This window comes from Chionomys nivalis, chromosome 4 (genome assembly GCF_950005125.1).
Source record: "Chionomys nivalis chromosome 4, mChiNiv1.1, whole genome shotgun sequence".
Taxonomy (NCBI): Eukaryota; Metazoa; Chordata; class Mammalia; order Rodentia; family Cricetidae; genus Chionomys; species Chionomys nivalis.
This window is the reverse complement of record NC_080089.1, coordinates 109,863,607-109,890,332: the sequence shown is the minus strand read 5'-3', so window position 1 is coordinate 109,890,332 and position 26,726 is coordinate 109,863,607. Positions and strand designations below refer to the sequence as shown.

Here is a 26,726-nt window from a genome sequence, read left to right as displayed (position 1 = left end):
CTGAATAATGGTTTCTACATAAAGAACACTAGAGGATCAAGTGTTAGAGGAGAGATTATAATTCTAATTTTAAACAGGTTGTGTTTGAAATGTCTGAAAGACTCCTAAAAGGAAATGCCAAATAAAACAATGATTGTAAATAAATGTTTCTGATGCTTAGCAGAGGTCTGGCTTAAAGGTAAAATTAGGTATAATCAATATAATGGTGCTAGATAAAGCCATGATGTTGAAGGAAGTCACGAGGCAACAAAATAAAGTAGGAAGATAGGGTCCAGGAGTAACCCTTAATAAACACTTTGAGAGTCAGTTGGCCAAATAAAGGATCCATCTGTAAAGGAAATGGACGTGAAGCAGACAGGCAGAAGAGAAGTAAAGTAGGAAAACAGTTTTTCACAACTATCACAGCAAAACTGCGAACCAAGAAGACAAAAATCCCAGTATGAAGCCAGGTGGTGGGGAAGGCATGAGCAGGCAGCTGGCTCTCTGAGTCTGAGTTCCAGGCCAGCCTGGTCTATAGAGAGTTCCAGGACAGTTGGGGTTCCACAGAGAAACCTTGTGTTTGGGGGGAGTGAGGGGGAAGGAGATGAATCTCAGTATGGAAAAGGGAAGGTGCAAACAGACCCTGTAACAAGAATCTACTTGTAATTGATAGCTGCTGGAGAGGGAAAGATCAGTTTTCTTCACTCACACATACATGTATACTTTAAATTTTTTTTTTAGCTTTTATCTTATGTGTATGAATGCAATGTCTGCATATATGTACATGTTCTGCATGTGTGCCTGGTGCCTGTGGAGATCAGAAGTTTTGGATGCCATGAAATTGGAGTTAAGGATGGTCATGAGTTGTCACGTAGATGCTGAGACTCCAAACCGGGTCTTCGGCATGAGAAATGCATGCTCTTTACTGTCGAGCCTTCTCTCCAGCCACCAAATCATCATCTCATTCTAGGGTAGCACTCGTGCTCCATGCCTTTTGTGTGTATTTTGGCTTTTTTCTTTTCTTTTCTTATTTGTTGTTGTTTGTTTGTTTTTTAATGAGAGAAAAAGAACAGGAAGTTAGGCGGTATTGGGGAAGGGAAAGCATATGACCAAAATACACTGGATAAAAAAAGATTTTAAATGACTTTTTTTTTTTTTTTAGAAGTAAAAGAAATATCAGGTGCATACAGCTACCTGGAAAGGAGGAGAGGCTAAGAAGAAGCAGTGTTTGGAGGACATGGAGTCCATTATTTCTTCCCTATTGCTGGGGATCAAATCAGAACCTTACGAATGCTACACGAATATCCTGCCACTAAACTAGACCTTTCACTCAGTTTCTCATTTGTGCAAATGGTTCTCTCCTTTCACCATGTGGGTTCCAGGGAACAACTTCAGGTTGGCAGCCTTGGTGGGAAGCACATTTATCTACTAAACCATCTTACTAGCCCACTTCTTTTTAAGTAGTGAAACCCAGAAATGTTTACTAGGCAGCAAGAAGGTTCTAAAAAGCAAGAGCTTGAACTCACATAAGGTCAATGATCTGTGCAAGCGCGTTAAGAAAGTATAAAACAACAGGCTGTAGAGCACCGTAGGTACTGGTCCCGGGTGAGGAAAAACCATGGTCCTGAAACAACAGGACAGCCTTCTGATGCTACAGAAAACAAGTACTTCTGAAAAAGCACGGACATAACTGAAGAGCATGGACGTCAGGCTGCTAAGCACTTGTGCTATGTACTAAGAGAGCTGTGTGCTCTGTGATTTCCTTTGACTTTCGGCAGTTCTTTCTTGGCTAGGAGAGTAGAGAAAAACTTATATTTAGAAATATCCGTAGTTGTGCTTTTGCAAAATGGGTATTTAAAAATTAGAAACAGAAGAGTTTAATGCATTATGAACAATATTACTGCAAGAACCTTCAGTGTCAAAGCCTGGGTGAGAAGCAAAAACACAAGTAGAGAAGCTACTTGGAGTCTGTGGAAAAGACAAATGCTGAGGATCTCTGCATCATGGAGGAGCAGCAGCAGAGTCCTGTGCAATAGGAGGCATTTTAGTCAATGACTGGAAGAAAGCCATTTGATCAGTGTGTTAGGTGGATAACTCATGTGAATGAAGGTGGAGAGGTGGTCAAAAACTGATGCTTCACCCAAATGGAAAGGAGGTCAAAAGTAAGAAATGAAAGAGGAAACGGGGAATATGGGTTAGAAAGCTCTAACTGGGGAAGGGGACGGAGGTCAATACAGGAGGGTTGAGCAATAACACTAAGGTTGTTTGATGAAGCCTCAAAAAATCATATTATTTTATATCAACCTAAAATTAAATTACATGCAATGTATGTAAATGTAAACACACACACAAACCCCTTAAGTGAAGTTACACCACCTGGTTTTGGGCTGACAACACTCACCACAAGAGCCATAGATTACCTAACAACACCCCCAGTTCTAGGCATGAGAAGCTTTCGTTGTTGGTCATGGTAGTCCAAGTGACTCTAAAAACAATATAGGCTACTACTGTTGCCCCTGGTTGCCTCTCAGAGGGTAAAGGAAGATACTGTTGCTGCAAACCCACAATACTTAGGACAGAGGATTTGGGTAATTCAAACTGGATCTAATCTGAAAGCTTCCTTCTTGTGTTCTAACTTCCACAGTGCCAGAAAGTACTACGCAAGTTGCCAAAGGGAAGCAATCGATCCTATACAGTTGTGGTGCCTATGAAACAGAACACTGACTAGCACAGGAAATACCTAAAGGTGCAATGGTAGTAACTCAAATCTTTGTGGTGATCAATGGTTGTCTAATTGGACTTACGGCCCACCCAACAAGAAGGAAAACATGCTGGCTGCTAGAATGGAGACAACTACTCTAGACTTGTGAGGTCACGGGGCTTGGAGGAGAACCTACTACTGACCCGTTATTGCACAACTTCTAACTACACTCTGAAGCTTATCCTTAATATCCAGATAGGCATAGCTCACTCCTCATCAAAGAAGCTTCTCCTTAGAGCAAACAGAGACTATTACAAAAAACACAACTGGGGCTGTAGAGTTGGTTCATTAGTTAAGAGCACTTGCTGCTCTTGCAGAGGCCCACACAGTGGCACAAAACCATCTGCGACTCTAATCCCAGAGGATCCATGACCTCTTCTGACCTCTGTAGGCACCAGGTATGCATCTTCAAGACAACTCCTGTACCTAAGGCTCGGGAACATTTCAGAAGAAGGGTAGAAAGATTGTAAGAGACAGAGACCACAAAGTCTGTTGTGAAAACTGATGCTCAAACAATGACAGAACCATCAGACATGCTAATGCAGGAGGAAAATCACACTCCTAGACAAGGAACTACAAGCAACTAATGACTGCTGAGAGAGGAAGAATTAGCCTCTCCCAGAAGAGAGCCCCCTAACTAGGTACCCAACACAAAATGGTCAGGCCAAATTCATATACACATAATCAACAAAAACCAGACTCAGTAGTTTGTATTTATATATGTGTACATCTCTATATATGTAGCAATAATAATCAAAAAGATGCCATTAATTTGAGAGGGAGATGTAGAGGTAGAGTACGGAAGGGGTTAGAGGGAGGAAAGCCAAGGGGAGAAATCTATTATATTTTAATTAAAAATATATTAAATAGGAAGGAAGGAAGGGAGGGAGGGAGGGAGGGAGGGAGGGAGGGAGGGAGGGAGGGAGGGAGGGAGGTAACATTATTTAGGGTGGTATAATAGCCAGCATGTGTTTACCATGCACTTGCTAGCACTGCCATATTTAATCTGATTACACACTAGCAATTCTTAATTTAAAATGATCACACAGCCAGTGCAGTTGATCCTAGGTAACAGTGTACTGCTGTCCAGACATGACCAGAATAAGGATTTGGCCAGTAGCAGGGACCTCATAGAAGTGCAGGAGGACGACGACAGCAAACACCATCAATTATGTGAGGACTTTAACAAAAGGAAAATTCTACTTTAATAATAGCACGGGCATTGAAGAGACAGACTCTCTAGGGGCAGGGATGGTGATGCAATGGGTAGTCGGGAAGCCTGTTCTCCTTCCTAAGGTTGGGCAGCCCATGGCTTCAGTGATGCTGTAATGATCCCACTCTGGCAGGATGAACAATGATCAATGAACTGAACAATAAACAATGATCAAGGCCAGCCAAGTTCCACAACTATTTCTAGAACCCTAACCATTCCTTTTTACGAAAGGCCTACAAAATACACAGAGGGGTTAAGAATCTTAAGATAAAAATATATTTCAAATACTTTCAAATCAAAAGCATTTTTAAAGTATTCCTATAACTTCTTAAGACCTTACATGGATTAAGGACAGCTTTTCCTCTGAGAGAGTTAACTAGCTCAGACCTTGTGAAGCAGTATGCAAATACAGCACCCAGACCTTTAAGAAAACACTCAGCAGGGACTGCCATGGTTCAAAGAAGCACTCTGCGTGACAGGAAGTACAGGCAGAATGTGAAGAAATGAGCATTTTCACACACCCCCCCCTCAGAACAGTAGAAGAAATACAAAACATTTTCTTATACAGGAGAAGCATCTTCCTACAGTGGAGGATTCATAGAAGTGGAATGATAATCCTTCAGAGCAGAATCTATTGACACAAGGAGCTATGCAATTCCATACAAACCACACCCTAAAGAAGGTCTTGCAAGATTAGAGTATGGTGGTACCTGCAATCCTCGTATGTTTGGGAGTTGGAGGCAGAAGGATTAGGAATTAAAGATCAGACTAGACTACTACAAGAGACCCTGTTTTAAAAAGCAAGCAAACAAACAAAAACATCTTACAAATAAGTAACACCGAAAAACTGAAAACAAACTGAAAATCATCAACAGAAAGGACACAAGAACTCTACTCATACAATAACTATCTGAAGAAACAGAATTACACAAACTTTGAGTTGTGAAAAAATATACCAAACAATACTGGGATACAAAGTTATGTTATACGTAGGAATGTTATATACACTGCAGTGCTTACTTGCTAATTAGATACAAAATGACTGCCTTACTTGTGGATATTCCACTTTTGACTCTTGACTCCTAGGGGAAGGACTTTCAGATCTCTATTTGTCAGCTTCCAGCACTCTCTGGGGTCAAAACTAATTATTTCAAAAATAAAAACTGTATGTCTGATATAGCAATGTAATATCACTAAGTCATGGATTTAATTTTATTTAAGCTTTACTAAAAAAATAATTTGAAAATCTAATTATGAAAATAATTGCTGGGCAATGGTGGTACGTGCCTTTAATCCTAGCACTCTGGAGGCAGAGGCAGGTGGCTCTCTGTGAGTTCAAGGCCAGCCTGGTCTACAAGAGCTAGTTCCAGGACAGGCTCTAAAACTACAGAGAAACCCTGTCTCGAAAAAAAAAAAAAAAAAAAAAAAGATAGCTTGATAATATCTAATACATCATCCATACATTCATTTAAGGAAAACTTTTTTAAGCATTTAAACTTTCCTCTTCTTATTGTGTATGATGTGTGTATTTGGGCATGTGGAGAGTCAGAAGACAAGTGTGGAATTGGTTTTCTACATCCACGTTTATGTGAGATTCAGAGTCAAACTCAGGTCTTCAGGTTTGTATTGGTAAAGCACTTGACCTCTGAGCCATCTAGCTGTATACCCAAATAAATATTTTTAAAAGAACAAAAGACAGGACATAAAGAGGCAGGGAAATCTCATGGGGACACCAAAGCCTTACCTGAACAGAAGGAACATCTGTAAAAGCTTTGATAAAGTCATCCTCATCAACCGCTCCAGCCCCTCCTTCTTTAGAAGCACCTGTTGATTAAGAAGAAACTGATTTTCTAAGGAATATTTTTAAGTATCTTGATAAAGACAATGTGAAGCATCCCTTTGATATGAACAATAACATAATTTTGAAGGATATTCCAGTGTATACAAAAACATTTCAAAATGGGGCAACTTTCAGAAAAGTCAAGGCACATGTTAGAAGTTGATTATTTCCTAATATGACAGCAGAAGTTCCCAACCCCACAACTATTCGATGCATTAGCAAGGACACAAATACAAGGGAAAGGCTAAACATTTAAAAACTGAACAGCAGGACAGGTGTGATGGTCAAGGTTGTAATCCTTGCACTTGGAAGGCTGAGCAGGAAAACTGAAGCAAGCCCAAAGTCAGCCTGAATGACAAAGCAAAAATTTTGTCTCAAAACCCCTAAATCAATCACCACTTGGCAACTTCAAATAACATTAAATTTCAATAAATGGTGACACAGAAATTAGGAACATGTGAAAGAAATGAGGATTGTGACATTAAATTTGACTGCACAAGTCTTCGCTTATTGTATACAGAAAATCGATATGGTTATCTGGTAAGGAGCAGCTATTTAAAAGCTAATTGTCAAGCTACTACCATTCGGCTCCATCTCTATCCTAACACCCACCGAACCATTGGTTTTCTTTCTGTTAAGCTCTGCCAACAGGTGATGCTAGTGAAGAACGAGAGCTGCAGCAATTAGGGCCTTTGAGGAGGGTTGTTTACAGCAGCATGTAAGCGTGCTTGGGGGTGGGGGTGGAAGTTGGTTTACAGAAGCACGAGTTACACCTCTGCAGAAAATATCTCTCTCCCACAACCATGAACTGTGTAAACTCCTCAAGAAGGAATGGTACGTCATGAACCCCTCCCTCTCTAACAGTGTTGAGAAGCCCAATCTTGTGTGTGTAATCAAAGCAGCTGTAAGGTGAGCACAGCATGCACATGCTACCTAGAATGTACACTCAAGTCCTTACGCCTCTCCTGTTTCCTCCAGCACTTTCATTCTTTCCTCCCCCCTTACACAATGTTCCATGAACGTTGGAAGGAGTGACACATTGTCCTATTTGTAGCTGGGCACTCAAGAGCCTTGGTACTTTGACCAGTTTATGAGTTTCTGAAGTCCCCAGTGACCACTGAGAAACTGTTCTTTGAGGCCATCTACTCATGGGATGCAGGTAAGCTCTAGTGACTGCATCCTCCATACTGGTAGCCACGGTTAAAACCCAACTTTCAATGTGGATGACACCATTCCATGGGCTGGGGTCGGAGATGGAATAAAAAGAAGAAAGGAAGCTGGCTTAGTCCTAGCACCCTCCGCTCCTCATTTCTGACTGCTGACAGTGTAACTAGCTGTCTTACCATCAGCAACCAGGTCTTCCCCACAAGGATGGGATGCACCCCTCAAATTCCAAAACTGCCACTGTGTTGTCTTCTTGAGGATACTTGGTCAGAACAAATGCAAGCAGTACTGTGATGTCACACCATGCAATGCTGCTTCAGAAACTAGCTTGTTTAAGATACATGCAACTCTCTCTAGATGAGGGTATACTCAGATGAAGTTTATATTTAGACTTTAGTCCTATTCCCAAAGTATCTCATTATGTATATGCCGACATTCCAAAATTTAAAATAAAAGTATTTTATGAGTACAAAACATGACTGGTTCCAAGCATTTTGGATGAAGAAGACTTAACCTGTACTAAATGCTCTATATAAATAGTATGACTTGAGCATTAGGCTCTTCCAGAGGATCTGGGTTTGATTCCTATCATATACATGACAGCTCACAACAATCTGTAACTCCAGTTCGAGAAGATCCAACGTGCTCTTCTGGCCTCTTGTAGGCACAGGCATGTAAACAGGACACAGACATGCATGAAAGCAAAACACCCATACTCGTAAAATGAGAAATAATAACAAAAAATTAAAAGTTGTGAGCCACCTCCTAGCAGAGCCTGGATTAATACTGGCAGTTTTGATTTCTAAATCAAACTCAAATATTCAATTATTTGTTTAGTGTAAGAATTCAATACTTAAAACACACAAATGTATATCATAAGGGACAACTAACTTTAAAACCTTTCCAATTAAATAGTTTAAAGTTCGGAGTTAGATCCTACCACAGGCAATCTACAGATTCATTGCAACACATCAAAATCCTAACACAATTCTTCAGAGAAATTGAAAGAACAACTTTCAGCTTCTTATGGAAACACACACACACACACACACACACACACAAATAAATAAATAAATAAAGATGGCCAAACAATACTGAATAATAAAAGAACTGCTGGAGGCATCACCATCCTTAACCCCCAGCTATACTACAGAGCTATAATAATAAAAACAGCATGGTATTGGCAGAAAAACAGACAGGCTAATCAATGGAATCAAACTGAAGACCCAGAAATTAGTCCTCACATCTATGAATACCTGATTTATTACTTTTTAAAAACCAAAAATATGTACTGGAAAAAGAAAGTATCTTCAACAAATGTTGCTAGTCAAACTAGATAGCTGCATGAAGAAAAATGCAAATAGATCCACTTTATCACTCTGCATAAAACTCAACTCCAAATGGATCAAGGATTTTAATATAAGACCAGATAGACTGAATATGATAGAAGAGAATGTGGGGAATAGTCTTAAACTTATTGGTGAAGAAAAAGATTCTCTGAAAGAAACACTGACACCACAGGCAATAAGAACAACAATTAAATGAGACCTGAAGAAACTGAAAAGCTTCTGTATGGCAAAGGACACCATCATTTGGACAAAGATGCAGGCTACAGAATCAAGAAAATAACTCAATTTAAAAATGGGATACAGATCTGAACAGAAACTTCTCAACAGAGGAAACTCAAACAGCTAAGAAAAACTTAAAGAAATGGTCATTGTTCTTAGTCTTTCAGGGAAATGCAAATCAAAATTACTTTGAGGCTTCAACAGCCAAAATGGCCAAGAAAAACAAAACAAGTAACAGCTCAGCTGGCAAGGCTGTAGGGTAAGGGGAGCATTCATCCATTGCTTGTGGGACTGCAAACTTGAATAGCCACTCTTGAAAACAATTTGGTGGTTCCTCGGGAAGCTGGGAATAGATCTACTCCAGGCTATGCTACTTGTGGTGGATTGAATAAGACTGCCCCAATTATCTGCATGTTTAGTCCCCAGTTGATATGTTGTCAGGGAAAGATTAGGGGTATGGTCTTGCTGGAGTGGGTGTGTCCTCATTGGAGGAGGTGTCACTAGAGGAGTCCTTTGAGGTTTCAAAAGCCCACACCAGGCCCAGAGTATATCTGTTTCTCTCTGTTACTATGTCTTTCCCTCCCTGTCCCTTTACTGCCCCCTCATCCCCCGTATGCTGCTTCTAGACCAGAATGTAGTTCTCAGGTACTTCTCCAGCACCATGCCTACCTGCCTGCTGTCATACTCCCTGCCATGATGATAATGGACTAAACCTCTGAAACCTGGGTAAGCAAACCCCCAATTAAATGCTTTCTTTTATAAAAGTTGCATTGATCACAAGAGTCTCATTACATCAACAATAACCTAACAGAGACAATACTAAGGCTCAAAGGACCCTACATCGCACTACACAGACACTTGTTCAACCAAGTTCATTGCTGCTCTACTCATAATATTCAGGAAGTAGAAATGGTTTACTTATCAATGGATGAATGGATAAAGAAAATGTGGTCCATTTACACAATGAAATATTACTCACCTGTTAAAAAACATGAAATTCACAGCTGAATAGTTGGAGCTAGAAAAAAAGCCATCCTGAGTGAGGTAACCTATGCCCAGAGGACAAATATAGTATGTATTCACTTATGTTAGTGATTCTTTGAAAAGCAAGCTGCAATCTGTATAACCACAGAGGTTTTATATAGTAAGGGACTAAGAGAGAAAAGGGCCTCACCAGGAAGCTGAAACACACTAGTTATTGGGAGGGAAGAGGTTGAAACAAGGAAGTTCAAAAGGGGAGGGGGGAAAATGGGAAGAGGAATTGTGGAGAGGGACAGCAAAAATGAAGGGCAATTTGAAGGCACATATAAAAGCCTAATTCAGTAGAAGCTTCTTAAAATATATGCATATATGAAAGAAGTCTAAACTAGAATCAGAAGAGATATAATAATAAGAGATACAATGGGGCTGGAGAAATGGCTCAGTGGTTAGGAGCACCTGACTGGTCTTCCAGAAAACCTGGTTTCAATTCCCAGCACCCACACAGCAGCTAACAAACAACTGTCTATAACTCCAAGACCTCTGACACCCAAACACATACATGCAGGCAAAACACCAATGCAAATAAAAGTAAATCAAAAGATTAAAAACAAAAAGTGAGGCCTGGCAGTAATGGTATATGCCTTTAATCCCAGCACTTAGGAGACAGACACAGGCAGATCTCGGTGAGTTTGAGGACAGTCTGGTCTACCAAGTGAGTTCTAAGACAGGCTCCAAAGCTATACAGAGAAATTCTGTCTTGAAAAACAAACAAACAAAAAAAGTAGGAGGGAATAGCTTGTTCATCCTGGCCACCCGGCTAGATTAGACCCAAAATAATCACACAGAAACTGTATTAATTGAATCACTGCTTGGCCCATTAGCTCTACCTTCTTAATGGCTAACTCTTACATATTAATTTAACCCATTTCTATTAATCTGTGTAACATCACAAGGTCATGGCCTACCAGCAAAGTTTCAGCACACCTATCTCTGGCTGCGACTCCCTGGCGTCTCGCTCAGGCGGCGGATCCAAGGCTTCTCTCTGACTCTGCCTCCTTTCTCCTAGCATTCTGCCTAGCTTTCCCTGCCTACCTAAGTTCTGCCTTGCTATAGATCCAAAGCAGTTTCTTTATTCATTAATGGTAATCACAGCACACAGAGGGGATTCGCATAACACAGGAAGGAAGGAAGGAAGGAAGGAAGGAAGGAAGGAAGGAAGGAAGGAAGGAAGGAAGGAAGGAAGGAAGGAAGGAAGGAAGGAAGGATACAAAACCCCAATTAGACATATCTCACCACCAAATCCTCCAGTGCCAAGAATAGGTTACATGTAATTGAGTTGTTGGCCAGAAGGGGCCTCATGAAAACCTCGAAAAATAAAAGAAATAAATAAAAACCCAGGCTATTGCCAAGGCTGTTGGTTGCTCTCTACAAACTAATAGTAAGGTCCTACTAGTAAAGACAACATCTACATAGTTCTCATAACATGGAAAAACTGGTGACTACCTACAACAGTGGTTCTCAACCTTGAGGTCATGAGCCCTTTATGGGTCACTTATCAGATATCATGCATTATGCTTTTTATTTGCATTATGATTCATAACAATAGCAAAATTATAGTTAGGAAGTAGGAATGAAATAATTTTATGGTTGGAGGAGTCACCACAGCATGTGGAACTGTATTAGAGTGTCACAGCATTAGAAGGTTGAGAACCACTGATCTAGAGCCTTCAACCATACTGACTTTGCATGCTATCAAAAGAGAAAGGTAAATACCAACACAACTATAAACTTTCAATCTACAATGGTGATCTGCCTGCAATATACACTGGTGCAATAATGGCACAGAAGTTGTAGGAGTAAGCAACCACTACCTGATTGGAATTACGGCCTACTCTGTGAGATGGAACCCAAGTCCAACACTGCCCAGGTGGTCAAGAACCTGAGACTAGATAGGCTATGGACCTAGGGCAAAACCAGATATTAGTGTATCGCTAAAGGAACATAGCAATAAAATGATTCCTAATGACATTCTGCTGTACTCATAGATAAGTGTTTTATTAAGCCTTAATCAGAGAAGTCTTCTCATACAGTATATGAGAACAAATACAGCGATCCACAGAGAAAGAGAGATATTTTGGAGAGAGAGAGAGATATCTTGGAACACTCAGTCCTAAACGGGATGTCTCCATCAAATCCCTCCTTTTAGGGCTCAGGAAACTATTTATAAAAGACAGCAGAAGGTTTGTAAGAGCTGGTGGGGATGAAAGATACAAAGGAAACAAGGCCTTCTAGATACAACAGAGCTGACACATTTATGACTGCCTCATGCACAGAGCCTGCCTCACAAGTCTTAGTCAGATGTGGTGGCAGTGCTGAGCATGGGAGTAAACATGAGCCTCCATCCCTAGTCCAGGAGCCATTTCCAATGACCATCTCTCACAAAGGGAGAGATTAGTTTACTGCAATGGAGTCTCAGTGGACTCACCATAATTCAGGACAGGTCCCAAGCCCAGCAGGAGATGATCAATACAAAATGAACTCAACAGTGTTTTTGTCTCACAATGCTTTGAGTTTTGTTTTTGATTGTTGAATCTTATAGAACTTTTGCTTGTATAATATGATTTCTAATTTTGTTTTTATATGTTTTCCCTGTGTACAAATGTGTGTGTCTCAGTGTCTGTATGTGTTTCTTGTGTCTTTTCTTTGGCTTTTTTGTTTGTTTGTTTTGTCCTATACTGGTTGTTTGTTTTTGTGTTATTTTTTTTAGATGCATGTTTGTAATCTAATGAGAAAAAGAGTATGGATTTTGGTAGGATCTAGGAGAAGTTGGTAGACAGGAAAATGCAATCGCAATATACTGTAGGAAAAAAATAAATAAAAATAGCACAAAATTAAAAAACATAATAATAATAATATAAAAACTTTGGGGCTAGGATGATGGTTCAGCAAGTGAAACATTTGCTTTGAAAGCATCAAGATTTCAGTTCAGTCCCCAGCACTGTGGACATAGTGGACACAGTGGCACAAGCTGATAATCTCAGCATTGGAGAGACAGAAACAAGAACATTATTGGAACTCTGGAGCCAGTCATTCTACCCTAATTGTTGAGCTATAGGCCAATAAGATACTGTCCCAAAGGAGGTGAGCCTATTCTACAGAATGGTCCTGAGACTATCCCCTGGCCTCCACCCGTACACAGACAGATATACAGACAGACAGACAGACAGACACACACACACACACACATGCACACGCACACACCTACCTCTCTGCACATAAGCATACACACAGGCATTTAAAAAAATAAAGTTTAACAAATGCTACATAGACAAAAGGCCACAAATACTAAATGCAGCCCTCTGGCTATCTCAAATCTAACAGTTTGGTCCTTTACCAGGATACAGCAAATTTGGTTGTTGCATGTATGGTCTGATGATTGTTCCAATATGGCTGATGCTCATGTCTGAGAATTGCTTGGTACTAAGGACATCTGCCACTGAAGAGCACACTGGTTACATGAGGAAATAATGTCCTCAAGGAAGAAGTGCCAAGTATGGGAAATAGTGTGCCCTCCCCACCCCATTCGTTAAAATTGAATTTAAAAGTTAAAATGTTTGAAGAAGCAAAGAAAATTTTACCTTGTTGGGGATTACAAATTGCTCCTGAAAAATTACAAAGAGATTTTATTAATTACCTAGCATATAGCATAGGCTTACAAAAGAAAAATTCAGCCACAGAAATGACAAATCAGGAGAGATCAATTATAAACACTTAATGATTTTCAAAAATTGCTGGGAGATATTAATTGGCTACAAGCCACAACTGGATTAATTACTCAAGAACTAAATAATTTATTTCAAACCTTACAAGATGATAAGGACTTAAATAGTCAAAGAAAACAATAAGTTGGAGATGAGAGAGAATTAGCTTTGGTAGAAGAAAAGTTATAGAATGCACACGTGGATCACTTAGACCTGGAGCTTGGCTGTATTCTGATTATTTTACCTTCTACTCATTCTCCTACAGAATTCTTGTGAAGAGCGAAGATAATATCTTAGAATGAATATTTTTACCACAGAGTAAAAACTTAAAGACCTATGTAAAAAAATAAGAGAGAAAGAAAAAATGAGCATGTAGTAATTTCTTGGGAAAAATTAGCAATACTATCCCAAAAGCAAGATACTTCAGTTTATAAAAAGAATTGGATTCTTATTCGCATTGTATGAGGAACACCAATTTCTGGAGCACCTACATTCTATACTGATGCAAGTAATCAGGAAAAGCAGGTTATAAGTCAGACAATTTAAGTTGCTCAAAATCCTTATGATTGTTTAAAAGTCAGAATTATATGTTATTCTCAATGTACTATTAGATTCTCCAGAACCTCTTAACATAGTTACTGACTCTCAATATGAAGAAAGAGTTGTTTTACATATATAAACTGCTGAACTTATTCCAGATGGTTGAGAATTAACTTTGTTATTAGTTCAATTACAAGAAATAATCGGAAATAGAAATCATTCCTTTATATAACACATCAAATCCCATACAGGTCTACAAGGTTCTCTAGCACAAGGTAATGATGAAGTTGATCAGCTATAGGTAGAAAACGTGCAAGAAGCCGGGTGATGGCGGCGCACACCTTTAATCCCAGCACTCGGGAGGCAGATTGGTCTTGAAGAGCTAGTTCCAGGACAGGCTCCAAAGCAACAGAGAAAGTTATGGCCATCATGAGGATATCTGTAAAAATTAAGACTGACAATGTTCTAGCATATGCCTCTAGTAAAATGAAACCTTTTATATTACAATATAAGGCATATTACAGGCATACCACCCAATCCTACAGAACAAACAGTATAGAACCTTCATCTGGTGATGGATTGAGATAGAGACAGAGACCCAATTTGGAGCAACGGACTGAGCTCTTAAGGGCCAAATGAGGAGCAGAAGGAGGGAGAACATGAGCAAGGAAGTCAGGACCACGAGGGGTGCACCCACCCACTGTGACAGTGGAACTGATCTATTGGGAGCCCACCAAGGCCAGCTGGACTGGGACTGAATAAGCATGGGTTGAAACCGGACTCTCTGAACATGGCGGACAATGAAGGCTGATGAGAAGCCAAGGACAATGGCACTAGGTTTCGATCCTAATACATGAACTGGCTTTGTGGGAGCCTAGCCTGTTTGGATGCTCACCTTCCTGGACCTAGATAGAAGTGGGAAGACCTTGGTCTTCCCACAGGGCAGGGAATTTGGACTGCTCTTCAGTATCGAGAGGGAGTGGGAATGGAGTGGGGGGAGGAGAGGAGGGGTGGGGATAGGGGGAGGGGAGTGGGGCGAGGGGGCAATATGTGGGAGGAGGGGGAGGGAAATGGGAAACGGGGAGGAGGCAGAAATTTTAATTAAAAAAGAATAAAATAAAAAAAAGAAAAAAAACAAAAAAAACAAAAAAAGAAAGATCTAATCACATTTTAAAAGATTTGTTTAATACATGGAAGAATAAAGACAAACCTAGAAATAGACTACATAATGCTTTATTAACTTTAAATTTTCTAAATAACAATAAGTAAGGAACAAGAGCTACAGAGACATTAAATAGTAGGGGGAAACTGCTAAATTAAATCAGTCTGTAGACTTTAAAGATGTATTGACTTGGAAACTGGGACATGTGTTACATTGGGGAAGAGGTTTTGCTCGTTTCCAAAAGAAGAAAAAAAACCCTATGGATATCATCAAAATTGAGAACGATTAGATTCAAATAGTAGAGACCTCTTGTGTAGGAGAGGAGACAGTTCATCAAACAGCATGGCCATCCAATCTAAGCTAACTTGTAAGACCAACAACTGTCCTTCACTTGATCAGATATAACCTGCCAAAAAGAGAATTTCCCCAAAGTTAGGGGAGTTGAGGCAGGGATTTATTTTTCTTTCCAGGAGATTAAAAGTATCCAATTAAGGAATCTGAATACCACTAGACAAATGAGACATCTGAAGAAGGATAAATCATCCAGAGAAAATGTCCCAAGAAAAGTAAATAGGCCTAATGATATAGCATATTTCTAACAGAAGAAAATCTCACAAATCCTTCCAAATGTTTGTTTCTGCTATTCTCTACAGACATATAAGGCAAATAGTCTTTTCGTAGTCCCAATTCAATTGAAAATTAAATCTGGCCTTGGATTAGGAGCATAGCTCTCTCCTCTAAACTCAGCATGCTTGTTAAAGGAAAATCCAAAATCTCTGTCTCATGTTAGAAAAGCAACCTGGTATGGGACAGATACCTGATAATTCTTTGATGTTATTTTGACTCTTTAAAACTTTACTTAAGATATAAATATAATCTCAAAATTTATAAGATTAATATATACACTTCCTGTTGTGATATTAATGGTTATTTAGAGTATATATAATATACATAAAATTCTAGGAATTGGCTGGGTGGTGGTGGCGCACGCCTTTAATCCCAGCACTCGGGAGGCAGAGGCAGGCGGATCTCTGGGAGTTCGAGGCCAGACTGGTCTACAAGAGCTAGTTCCGGGATAGGCACCAAAGCTACAGAGAGACCCTGTCTCGAAAAACCAAAAAAAAAAAAATCTAGGAATCGGCTTCATTGACCTTGCTGTACATGACTTTGGGCTTGAGTCTGAAGCAGGTGACTAGGGATTAAGCTTGTGTACCCCAGATGTATTTAAAAGACTGTGGCCCTTTGACCACTCTGAGATCTGCTGCATATCAGATTTAAAGTGTTTACAAGTTTTCTGTAGTGAACCATGACAACTCCTAACAGCAACCTCTGAAGTCTCCAAAAGGATGATAGGGACAACAACAATGATTTCACCTGGACTGTAGTAGTACCACTACACTGACAAACACCATCCCACCCAATGGTCAGATCTGGACTATAAACTGCTCAGTACAATGACAAGGCAGTTAACGCAGATGATCCAGCCTCAGAGACTACTCTAGCCAGAATTGAGATAAGGCTTGCACTCTCCCATCACATGAAGACTGAACAATAGCAAGCTCTCCTAAACCTTGGTCTTCATCACAATTTTCTTAGGGTCCCCTAAACATGCCATTGCCCCCAGAAAACAGGAAGTAATTTTAAGAATATGATGCCCAAGCCGGGCGGTGGTGGCGCATGCCTTTAATCCCAGCACTCGGGAGGCAGAGGCAGGCGGATCTCTGTGAGTTCGAGACCAGCCTGGTCTATAAGAGTTAGTTCCAGGGGCTGGAGAGATGGCTCAGAGGTTAAGAGCACTGGCTGCTCTTCCAGAGGTCCTGAGTTCAATTCCCAGCAACCACATGGTGGCTCACAACCATCTGTAATGAGATCTGGCGCCCTCTTCTGGCGTGCGGGCATACATCGAGGCAGAATGTTGTATACATAATAAATAAATAAATCTTTAAAAAAAAAAAAAAAAAAAAAGAGTTAGTTCCAGGACAGGCTCCAAAACCACAGAGAAACCCTGTCTCGAAAAACCAAAAAAAAAAAAAAAAAAAAAAAGAAAAGAAAAGAAAAAAAAGAATATGATGCCCATATTTTCAAAAGGTGGGGCTTGTGTGATTTTTGGTTGTCTGGTGGATTATGGATGTTTTTCATTATTTAGGAGGGTAAGTTGTAAGTTGTTACATTGTCATGGAAAAAATGAAACAAAGGTTAAATTTAGGGGTTTCTTTCTGAAAAGAAAATGGGGGGATATGGGAATGATAGAATAAAACAGCAGATTATTGAATCTACTCATAAACTAAAAGAGCAGCTAACGAGTCTTTAAGGTTATTTTGTTATATTGTACATATGTTTATATTCTTGTTTAAGATACTGTATCTATCCACCTCACTGAACAAGGTAATGTACATTTCTAGTCCTTGAAAGCTATTATTATAAACTATTTAGGATAATTAAGAAACACAGGTTATTAGCTAGCCAGCTAACAAATCTTTGGCCATGTTTCAAGGTCAAACAGACATATTTAGGTAGATAGATAGATATCAAACACTTCAGAGATCTACAGAATATGGCATCTAAGATGTTTTAATAACATAAAGCTTTTCATAACTGTGAGACAAATCTGCTCCTGGCAGTACAAATTTACTTAAAAAAGAAAGGAGGGTATAAAAGAACCACCTTATTTAGTTTGCTTTCACTGTGGCAAAGTTACCCAATGGGAAAGAAACTGTCCTTGCCTCGATTGCTGATAGCATGCTGTCCACAATGGACAAGCAGGACACATAAGAAGGTGACTGCTGAACTTTGCCAAAACAAGGTAAGACAATCCTTTAAAATTCTACGATGCCAAAGATGGATGCCCCAGAGTTACAGAGAAACCTTTGGAGAATGTCCAGGCAGATGTTCCTGTCATTTCTACAGTTTTGGAAGTTGCTTGCTTTGTACTTTTTGATTACTCAGGTAATATTATGTAAAGTGTATAACGCGGAGAGACATAAAAGCTTAAGTTGAAGATGAGCAAGGAAGTCAGGACCTGAGGGGTTGGTCCACCAACTGAGCCAGTGTGTCTGTTTTAATGGGAGCTCACCAAATCCAGCTGGACCGGGTCTGAATGAGCATGTGATCAAACCAGACTCTCTGAGTGTGGCTGACAATCAGGGCTGGCTGAGAAGCCATTGATAAAGGCACTGAGACTTGTTTTTACGGCATGTTCTGGCTTTTTGGGATCCTAGTCTATATGGATGAAGGGCTCTCTAGGCCTGGATGTAGGGGGGAGGGCCTTGGACTTCCCACAGGGCAGGGTTCCCGGCCCTCTCTCAAGGAGGGTGGGATAGGGAGGAGGGGGTGTGGGGGAGCGGGAGGGGATTGGAAGGAGGGAAGGAAGTGTAAATAATTGAATGAAAAAATAAAAAATTTTTTAAAAAAGCTTAAGTTGTTTATCAATGAAAATGTTTTGATGTCTAAAAAGATAGTTTTCAGTTAGTAATATAAGCTAGGAAAGAAAGTGAATTAGGTACAAAACTTTGGACTCACCAAGATAGGGTAGATACTGGAATATATTCTCTGAATTTGCCAAATGCAAATGGACTGGACATTGTGAATATAATTCTTACTTGATAATTGTTCTTATAGTATATAATTTTACTTTGTTAACTTTAAAACCTTCCCTTTTCTTTTAGACAACACCTGATAATTGTTCTTACTGTTACACAGTATTACTGAATAGACTTAAAACATTTCCTTTTTATTCAGACAAAAAGGGGGAAATGTAATAGGAGATTTGTTTGTACTGTTGCTCCAAGACTGCCAATGGAATTAAAATATGATTCAGAGGGTGGAGTTCAAGTTCGGTTGGCCAGAATAAACCATAGACTTTTCTGGTGGACCCAGATGAAGACAGAGAAACACAAAGAGGAAGGAGGGGCTTTAAAAGATTCTTGATGCTTTTTTTTTTAATGTGGGAAACATGGGGAGTAGGGTCAGCCAATCTTCCTCTGTTGTTCTTAGGATTTATCAGGTTTTTATCTGAATTTCTGATTCCTGAGTTTTACAATTAAGGTAAATGCATTAAAAAGTGGCTAGTTATAGAACCAATATATATATAAATCAATGGCGGTGGTGGCAGGTTTACAAACTTAAGACTTGAAAACATAAAAATTCAGTAAAAACATACTTTGGAGCATCTACAAATAAACCAACCACTTTGACAGCTTATGCTGGAGAGGGTGTGCTGTAAGGGGAACTCCTCCATTGCTGGTGGGAGTGCAAACTTGTACAGCTGCTTTGGAAATCATTATGGCAATTTCTCAGAAAATAAGGAAACAATCTATATCAAGACGCAGCAAGAACACTTTTGGATATATACCCAAAGGAAGTTCAATCATAGCACAAGGATATGTGCTCAACTATGTTCACAGGAGCATGATTCATAATAGCCAGAATCTGGAAGCAATCTATGTTGGCAGAGGCTGCTCGTTTTGTTTCCTGGCTGCCCAGACCCAGGACACACAGAAACTATATTAATTGCAATAATGTCTGGCCAATAGCTTAAGCGTATTTCTAACTAGCTCTTACATCGTAAATTAACCCATTTCTATTATTTTATATTTTACCACAAGGCTCGTGGATTACTGCCAAGGTTTTGGGTGGTAGCATGTGTCTTTCTCCTCCTGTGGCTACATGGCATCTCTGACTCTACCTACTCTCTCTCTATATATATCTCTGTTCAGATTTCCCAACTGGCTTTGCTATGTTAAGCCACTGGCCCAAAGCAGCTTCTTTATTAACCAATGGTATTCACAGCATACAGTGGGGAATCCCACATCAAATCTAGATGCCCCCCAACCAAAGAATGGATAAAGAAAATGTAGTACATTTACACAATGGAGAACTACTCAGAGGTAAAAAATGACATCTTGGAATTTGCAGGCAAATGGAGAGATCTATAAAAACAAAAAAACAAAAAAACAAACCATACTGAGTGAGGTAACCCAGACCCAGAAATTCACATATAATATATACTCAGTCATAAGTTGGTGTGGGACAATGGTCTGTATTCTGTCAATTATATTTTAAATAAATGCTGACTGGCCAGTAGCCAGGCAGGAAGTATAGGCGGGACAACCAGACAGGAAGTATAGGCGGATCAATGAAAACAGGAGAATTCTGGGAAGAAGGAAGTCCTAGCCTGCACTCCTGACCCAGTCACAGAAGAAGTAAGATGTGATTGCATTGCCGAATATGGTACCAAGCCACATGGCTAGCATAGATAAGAACAGTGGGCTAATATATGTTATAAGAGTTAATAAAAAGTCTGAGCTACTAGGCCAATCAGTATATAACTAATGTAGACTTCTGTGTGATTCTTTTGGACTTAAGGACTGCAGGGACCGGGCAAGACAGAAACTCCAACAACAATAAGTTGGTTTTAGACATAAAGCAAAGAAAAACCAGTCTACAATCAACAACCCCAGAGAACCTAGACAACAAAGAGGATCTTAAAAGAAGCATACATGGATCTAAACAGGAGAAAAAGACAAGATCTCTTGAGAAAATTGGGAGCATGGGGGGGGGGGGTCACAGGATAGAGAAGAAGGGGAGAGAGGAGGAAGGGGGGGAAAGGGTGAAAAATGTATAGGGCAATACAAACAATAAAAAGAGAGAAATAAACCAAACAAGTCAATCTAAAGTAAGAACAAAAGGTGTACTGCCTAGTTTTATGTCAACCAAAAACATTAGCTAGAAGCATCTGAGAGAAAGACAAGATGGGGTTGAAGACAAATCTGGAGGTCATTTTCTTCCTGACTGATGCAGAAGGGCTCAGCCTATTGTTGTGATGCTAGCCCTTGGCTGGTGGTTCTGAAAGTCTTAAGAAAGCAGACTGAACAAGCCATAAAGAGCAAGACAGTAAGCAGTACCCTCTTTGCCCTCTGCATCAGTTCCTGCCTCCAGGTTCCTTCTCTGGGCTTGGACTCCTGCCCTGACTGCCCTCAGTGTTAGGATTGTAAGCTAAATTAAGTCCTTCCCTCCCCAACTTCTTTTGATAGTGGTGTTTTATCGCAATAGAAGCCCTGCCTAAGAAAAAGGTACTAGGTGTTTAAAGGCCCCAAATAAACAAAGATGAACTCCATGTTTATGACATAAAGATATTCCGACTCATGAGGCAGCACTAATAACCAGGCTCACAAAGGGGGAGCTGTCAAGCTGACTAAAAACTACTTAGACGAGCAACTGTTTCTGGGTAGTGGTGGTGCACGTCTTTAATCCTAGTACCCGGGAGTTTAAGGCCAGCTTGGTCTACCCAGAAAGTTCCAGGACAGCCAGAGCCACACACAGAGAAACACTGTCTCGAAGAAACAAATGAACAAAAAAGGACTATTTAGACAGTTCTGCAGAAGAAACATGGAACAACTGTCTATCAACTCTAAAACCTTAAAAATAAAAAGAATGATTACTGAGTTGTAACAGAGATAGCCTGGAAAAGAATAAAATAGAAAGTTCAAGACAGACCGTGGGGAATATTGCTTTAAGGTGTGCTGCTTTTGTTTAACTGTAAAGTTGTGATTCTTTGCCTGTTAAAAACACTTGATGGTCAAATAAAGAGCTGAACAGGAAGCCGTGTGGTGTGGGCGCACACCTTTAATCCCAGCACTCGGTAGGCAGAAGCAGAGACAGGTGAATCTCTGTGAGTTCAAGGCCAGCGTGGTCTACAAGAGCTAGTTCCAGGACAGCAGGACTGTACACAGAGAAACCTTGTCTCGAAAAACAAAACAGAACAAACAAACAAAAAAACAACAAAGAAAAAAAGAGGTGAACGGCCAATAGCAAGGTACGAGCAAGGATAGGCAGGACTAGCATGCAGAGAGTGCAGCCATTCACCCAGCTACACAGCAAGCCATGGAGAAAGAAGTAAAGAAACATACAAAAAAGCCCAGAGGCAAAAGGTAGTTGGGATAATTTAAGAAAAACTGGCAAGAAACAAGTCAAGATAATGCTGAGCATTCATACCTAAGACTAATCCTCTGTGTGTGATTTATTTGGGAGCTAGGTGGTGGGCCCCTCAAAAAAGCCAAAAGAGTAAAACATCACACAACAATAGACCTATAGTTATAAAACATTTAAATATCACAAATGCACCAATCTATTTTCTGTTACTATGACAACATGCCTGAGACTGGGAACCCTGGAAAAAGAAAACAATCTGGGACACAGTTTGGAAATCTTAACACCTTGAAAGCCTCCTAACAAATGCTATAATAGTAATGCATGGAGGAGAGATCAGTGTGGCGAGATATGAATCCAGACAGACTGGGGACCCAAGCTTACTCTTTAACCATGGATATAAAAATTACTTAATCTCTTATAAGAGGAGCACCATCAATGACTTAAACATCTCACACTGGGACCTATTCTTCAAGGCTACATACCATTTCTCTATAAGGCCACCCTTAGGAGCAAGTCTTCACCACATGGACCCCTGGCAGACATACTCAATCCATAGTAAAGAAACCCTAAATTCAATCCAGGCATAGTGGCACAATTCCTATACTTCCAAAACTTGGGAGGCAGAACCTAGAAGATCACAAGTTCAAGACCAGCCTGGTCTATATATTCAGTTCCAGAACAGGCTAGATTATAGTGTTTCCAATAAATAAGTAAACAAATAACAAAAAGTAAAAAGGGGGAGAAATAGATCACTTTAACTAATGTCCCAAAATGTAACAAAATACTAAAAGATCATCCACCTAAAAAAAAAAAAACTTACCAGAAGATGGTAGCTCACGTCTTTAGCACTAGTACTCAAGAGGCAGAGGTAGACAAATCCTTTGAGTTTGAGGTCAGTCTAGTCCACAAAGAGAGTTCCAGCACAGCCAGGGCTACATATAGAAACCCTGTCTCAAAAAAAAAAAAAATCTTGATTTTCACTAAGGCTACCAACCCAGAGCAGTGAGTCCCTGACCAGAGGGCAGGCCTCAAGGTCCCCGCCAGGGAAAGCGGGCCCCTGCTGCTGGGGCTGCAGTCTCTGCTGTGATCTGCTGGACCTGCTCTGCCTGTACCCTACTTCCCTTAGTCCCTGGCTCATTGGGGCATCCAGGAGTTCCTGTGTAGGTGCCGAGAAGTTTCATCGGGACGGGTGAGTGTGTGCTATCCTGGGGCGGACTGTCCTGGTAGAGAGCACAAACACCCCTCCCCCAGCTCCTGCTGCAGGGCTTGCTCTCCTACACACCCGCCCCCACCCCCACCCCCAAACCTGCCTTGTCTGCAAGGTCCTTAGCTGTGGAACAGTTTCCTGCCATTTCACTAAGGCTACCAACCCAGAGCAGTGAGTCCCTGACCAGAGGGCAGGCCTCAAGGTCCCCGCCAGGGAAAGCTGGCCCTTGCTGCTGGGGCTGCAGTCTCTGCTGTGATCTGCTGGACCTGCTCTGCCTGCGCCCTACTTCCCTTAGTCCCTGGCTCATTGGGGCATCCAGGAGTTCCTGTGTAGGTGCCGAGAAGTTTCATCGGGACGGGTGAGTGTGTGCTATCCTGGGGCGGACTGTCCTGGTAGAGAGCACAAACACCCCTCCCCCAGCTCCTGCTGCAGGGCTTGCTCTCCTACACACCCGCCCCCACCCCCACCCCCAAACCTGCCTTGTCTGCAAGGTCCTTAGCTGTGGAACAGTTTCCTGCCATTTCACTAAGGCTACCAACCCAGAGCAGTGAGTCCCTGACTAGAGGGCAGGCCTCAAGGTCCCCGCCAGGGAAAGCGGGCCCCTGCTGCTGGGGCTGCAGTCTCTGCTGTGATCTGCTGGACCTGCTCTGCCTGCGCCCTACTTCCATTAGTCCCTGGCTCATTGGGGCATCCAGGAGTTCCTGTGTAGGTGCAAAGAAGTTTCATCGGGACGGGTGAGTGTGTACTATCCTGGGGCGGAAGGTCCCGGTAGAGAGCACAAACGCCCCTACACTAAGGCTACCCAACCAGAGCAGCGGGCAGGCCTCAGCAACCCCCGAAAGGGAGCGCAGGCACCTCCAGCTTGTACTGCAGTGTCGCCTGTGTTCTACTGGACCCCGCCCGACCCCTTGCATTCGGCCTTCTTTACGCGGGTCATTGGAATACCACGCATCCATGTTTTGGTGTTGAGGAGTTCACCTGGAAGGGAACGGTTCCTGCCCCTACACTGAGGAGATACACCTAGAGAGTTAGTCACAGCAAAGACTGGTCCAAGACATCAGGCCTCTCCTGGCTCCATTTGAAGGAAAAGATGGGCAGGCGCCAATGCAAGAATTCCCCCAACAACTTGAAAGGCAACGTGACATCACCAGGATCCAGGAATCCCGAAATGAGAAGTCTAAACCCTAATCCAGAAGAATTAGAAGAATTCGACTCAAAAGTGAATTTTATGAAAATAATAGAGGACCTTAAACAGGAGGTGAAAAACTGCCACAACCAATTAGAGATTACAAACAAAAAGGTAGAGGAAATGAATAAATATCTCAAAGATACCCAAGAAAACCAAGAGAAACAAGAAAAAGTAATCAAACAGGTAAGGGAAACGGTTCAAGACTTGAAGAACGAAGTGGAAGTAATAAAGAAAACACAAACCGAGGGAAGGATGGAGATGGAAAATTTGAATAAACGAACAGGAACTACAGAGACAAGTACCACCAACAGATTACAAGAGATAGAAGAAAGAATCTCAGACACTGAAGATACCATAGAGAAAATAAACACTCTCATCAAAGAAAACAGCATAACCAACAAATTCTCATCACAAAACATTCAGGAAATCTGGGACACAATAAAAAGACCAAACCTAAGAATAATAGGGATAGAAGAAGGAGAAGAAGTACAGCTCAATGGTCCAGAAAATATATTTAATAAAATTATAGAAGAAAACTTTCCCAACCTTAAGAAAGATATTCCTTTGAAGGTCCAAGAAGCATACAGAACACCAAATCGACTGGATCAAAAAAAAAACATCTCCTCGTCATATAATAATCAAAACACAAAACATACAGAATAAAGAAAGAATATTAAGAGCTGCAAAGGAAAAAGGTCAAGTTACCTATAAAGGTAAACCTATCAGACTTACACCTGATTTCTCTATGGAAACCATGAAAGCCAGAAGGTCCTGGATAGATATACTGCAGAAACTACGAGACCATGGATGCAAGCCCAGACTACTATACCCAGCCAAGCTTTCGTTCACTATAAATGGAGAAAACAAAGTTTTCCAGGATAAAAACAAATTTAAACAATACGTAGCCACAAATCCAGCCCTTCAGAAAGTAATTGAAGGAAAATCACAAACCAAGGAGTCCAACAATGCCCACAATAACTCAGACATCTAAAGACCCTTCACCAGCACAACTTGAAGAAGGGAAACACACAAACTCTACTACCAAAGAAAAGAAAGAAAGGAAAAATGACCGGAGTTAACAACCACTGGTCATTAATATCACTTAATATCAATGGACTCAACTCACCTATAAAGAGGCACAGGCTAAGAGATTGGATACGAAAACAGGATCCAACATTCTGCTGCTTACAAGAAACACACCTCAACCACAAAGACAGACATCTACTCAGAGTAAAGGGCTGGGAAAAGGTTTATCAAGCAAACGGACCTAAGAAACAAGCAGGTGTGGCCATACTAATTTCTAAGAAAGTTGACTTCAAACTAAAATCAATCAAAAGAGATGGAGATGGACATTTTTTACTCATAACAGGAACAATTCACCAGGATGAAATCTCAATCCTGAATATATATGCCCCTAATATAAAAGCACCCACTTATGTAAAAGAAACGTTACTAAAACTCAAGGCAGTCATCAAACCACACACACTAATAGTAGGAGATTTCAACACTCCTCTCTCACCAATGGACAGGTCAATCAAACAGAAACCTAACAGAGAAATAAGAGGATTAAGGGAGGTAATGAATCAAATGGACTTAACAGACATCTATAGAACATTCCACCCAAATAGGAAAGAATATACCTTCTTCTCTGCAGCTCATGGAACCTTCTCGAAAATAGACCACATACTCGGTAACAAAGCAAACTTACACAGTTACAAAAAAATATCGGTAACCACCTGTGTCTTATCAGATCACCATGGATTAAAGTTAGAATTCAACAACAATGCTATCCCCAGAAAGCCTATGAACTCATGGAAACTGGACAGTCAACTACTGAACCTCACCTGGATCAAGGAAGAAATAAAGAAAGAAATTAAAGTCTTTCTTGAATTCAATGAAAACGAAGACTCAACATACTCAAACCTATGGGACACTATGAAAGCAGTGCTAAGAGGAAAAGTCATAGCATTAAGTGCCCACTTAAAGAAAACGGAGAAAGCACACATTGGAGACTTAATAGCCCACCTGAAAGCTTTAGAAAAAAAAGAAGCAGACTCACCTAGGAGAAGTAGAAGACTGGAAATAATCAAATTGAGGGCTGAAATCAACAAAATAGAAACACAGAAAACAATCCAAAGAATCAATGAAACAAAAAGCTGGTTCATGGAGAAAATCAATAAGATTGATAAACCCCTATCCAAACTAATCAAACGGCGGAGAGAGAATACGCAAATTAACAAAATCAGAAACGAAAAGGGAGACATAACCACAGACTCAGAGGAAATTCAGAGAATCATTAGATCTTACTACAAAAATCTGTATGCCACAAAATTGGAAAATGTTATAGAAATGGACACTTTTTTAGATAAGTACCATATACCAAAGTTAAACCAGGACCAGGTGAACAATCTAAATAGACCTGTTAGTCGCG

The 26,726-nt window shown here is 40.6% G+C and overlaps 1 protein-coding gene across 24 annotated transcripts in view; it reads right to left on the bottom strand.

Moving 5' to 3' along the window:
• Clasp2 (cytoplasmic linker associated protein 2) overlaps positions 1-26,726 on the bottom strand; it is a 212,216-nt gene that overhangs the window by 90,986 nt on the left and 94,504 nt on the right. For all 24 annotated transcript variants that reach the window (XM_057766225.1, XM_057766227.1, XM_057766233.1 and 21 more), the window contains one exon: positions 5,698-5,777. In XM_057766225.1, coding sequence (XP_057622208.1) covers positions 5,698-5,777 — 80 coding nt within the window. The remainder of the gene's footprint in view (positions 1-5,697; positions 5,778-26,726) is intronic.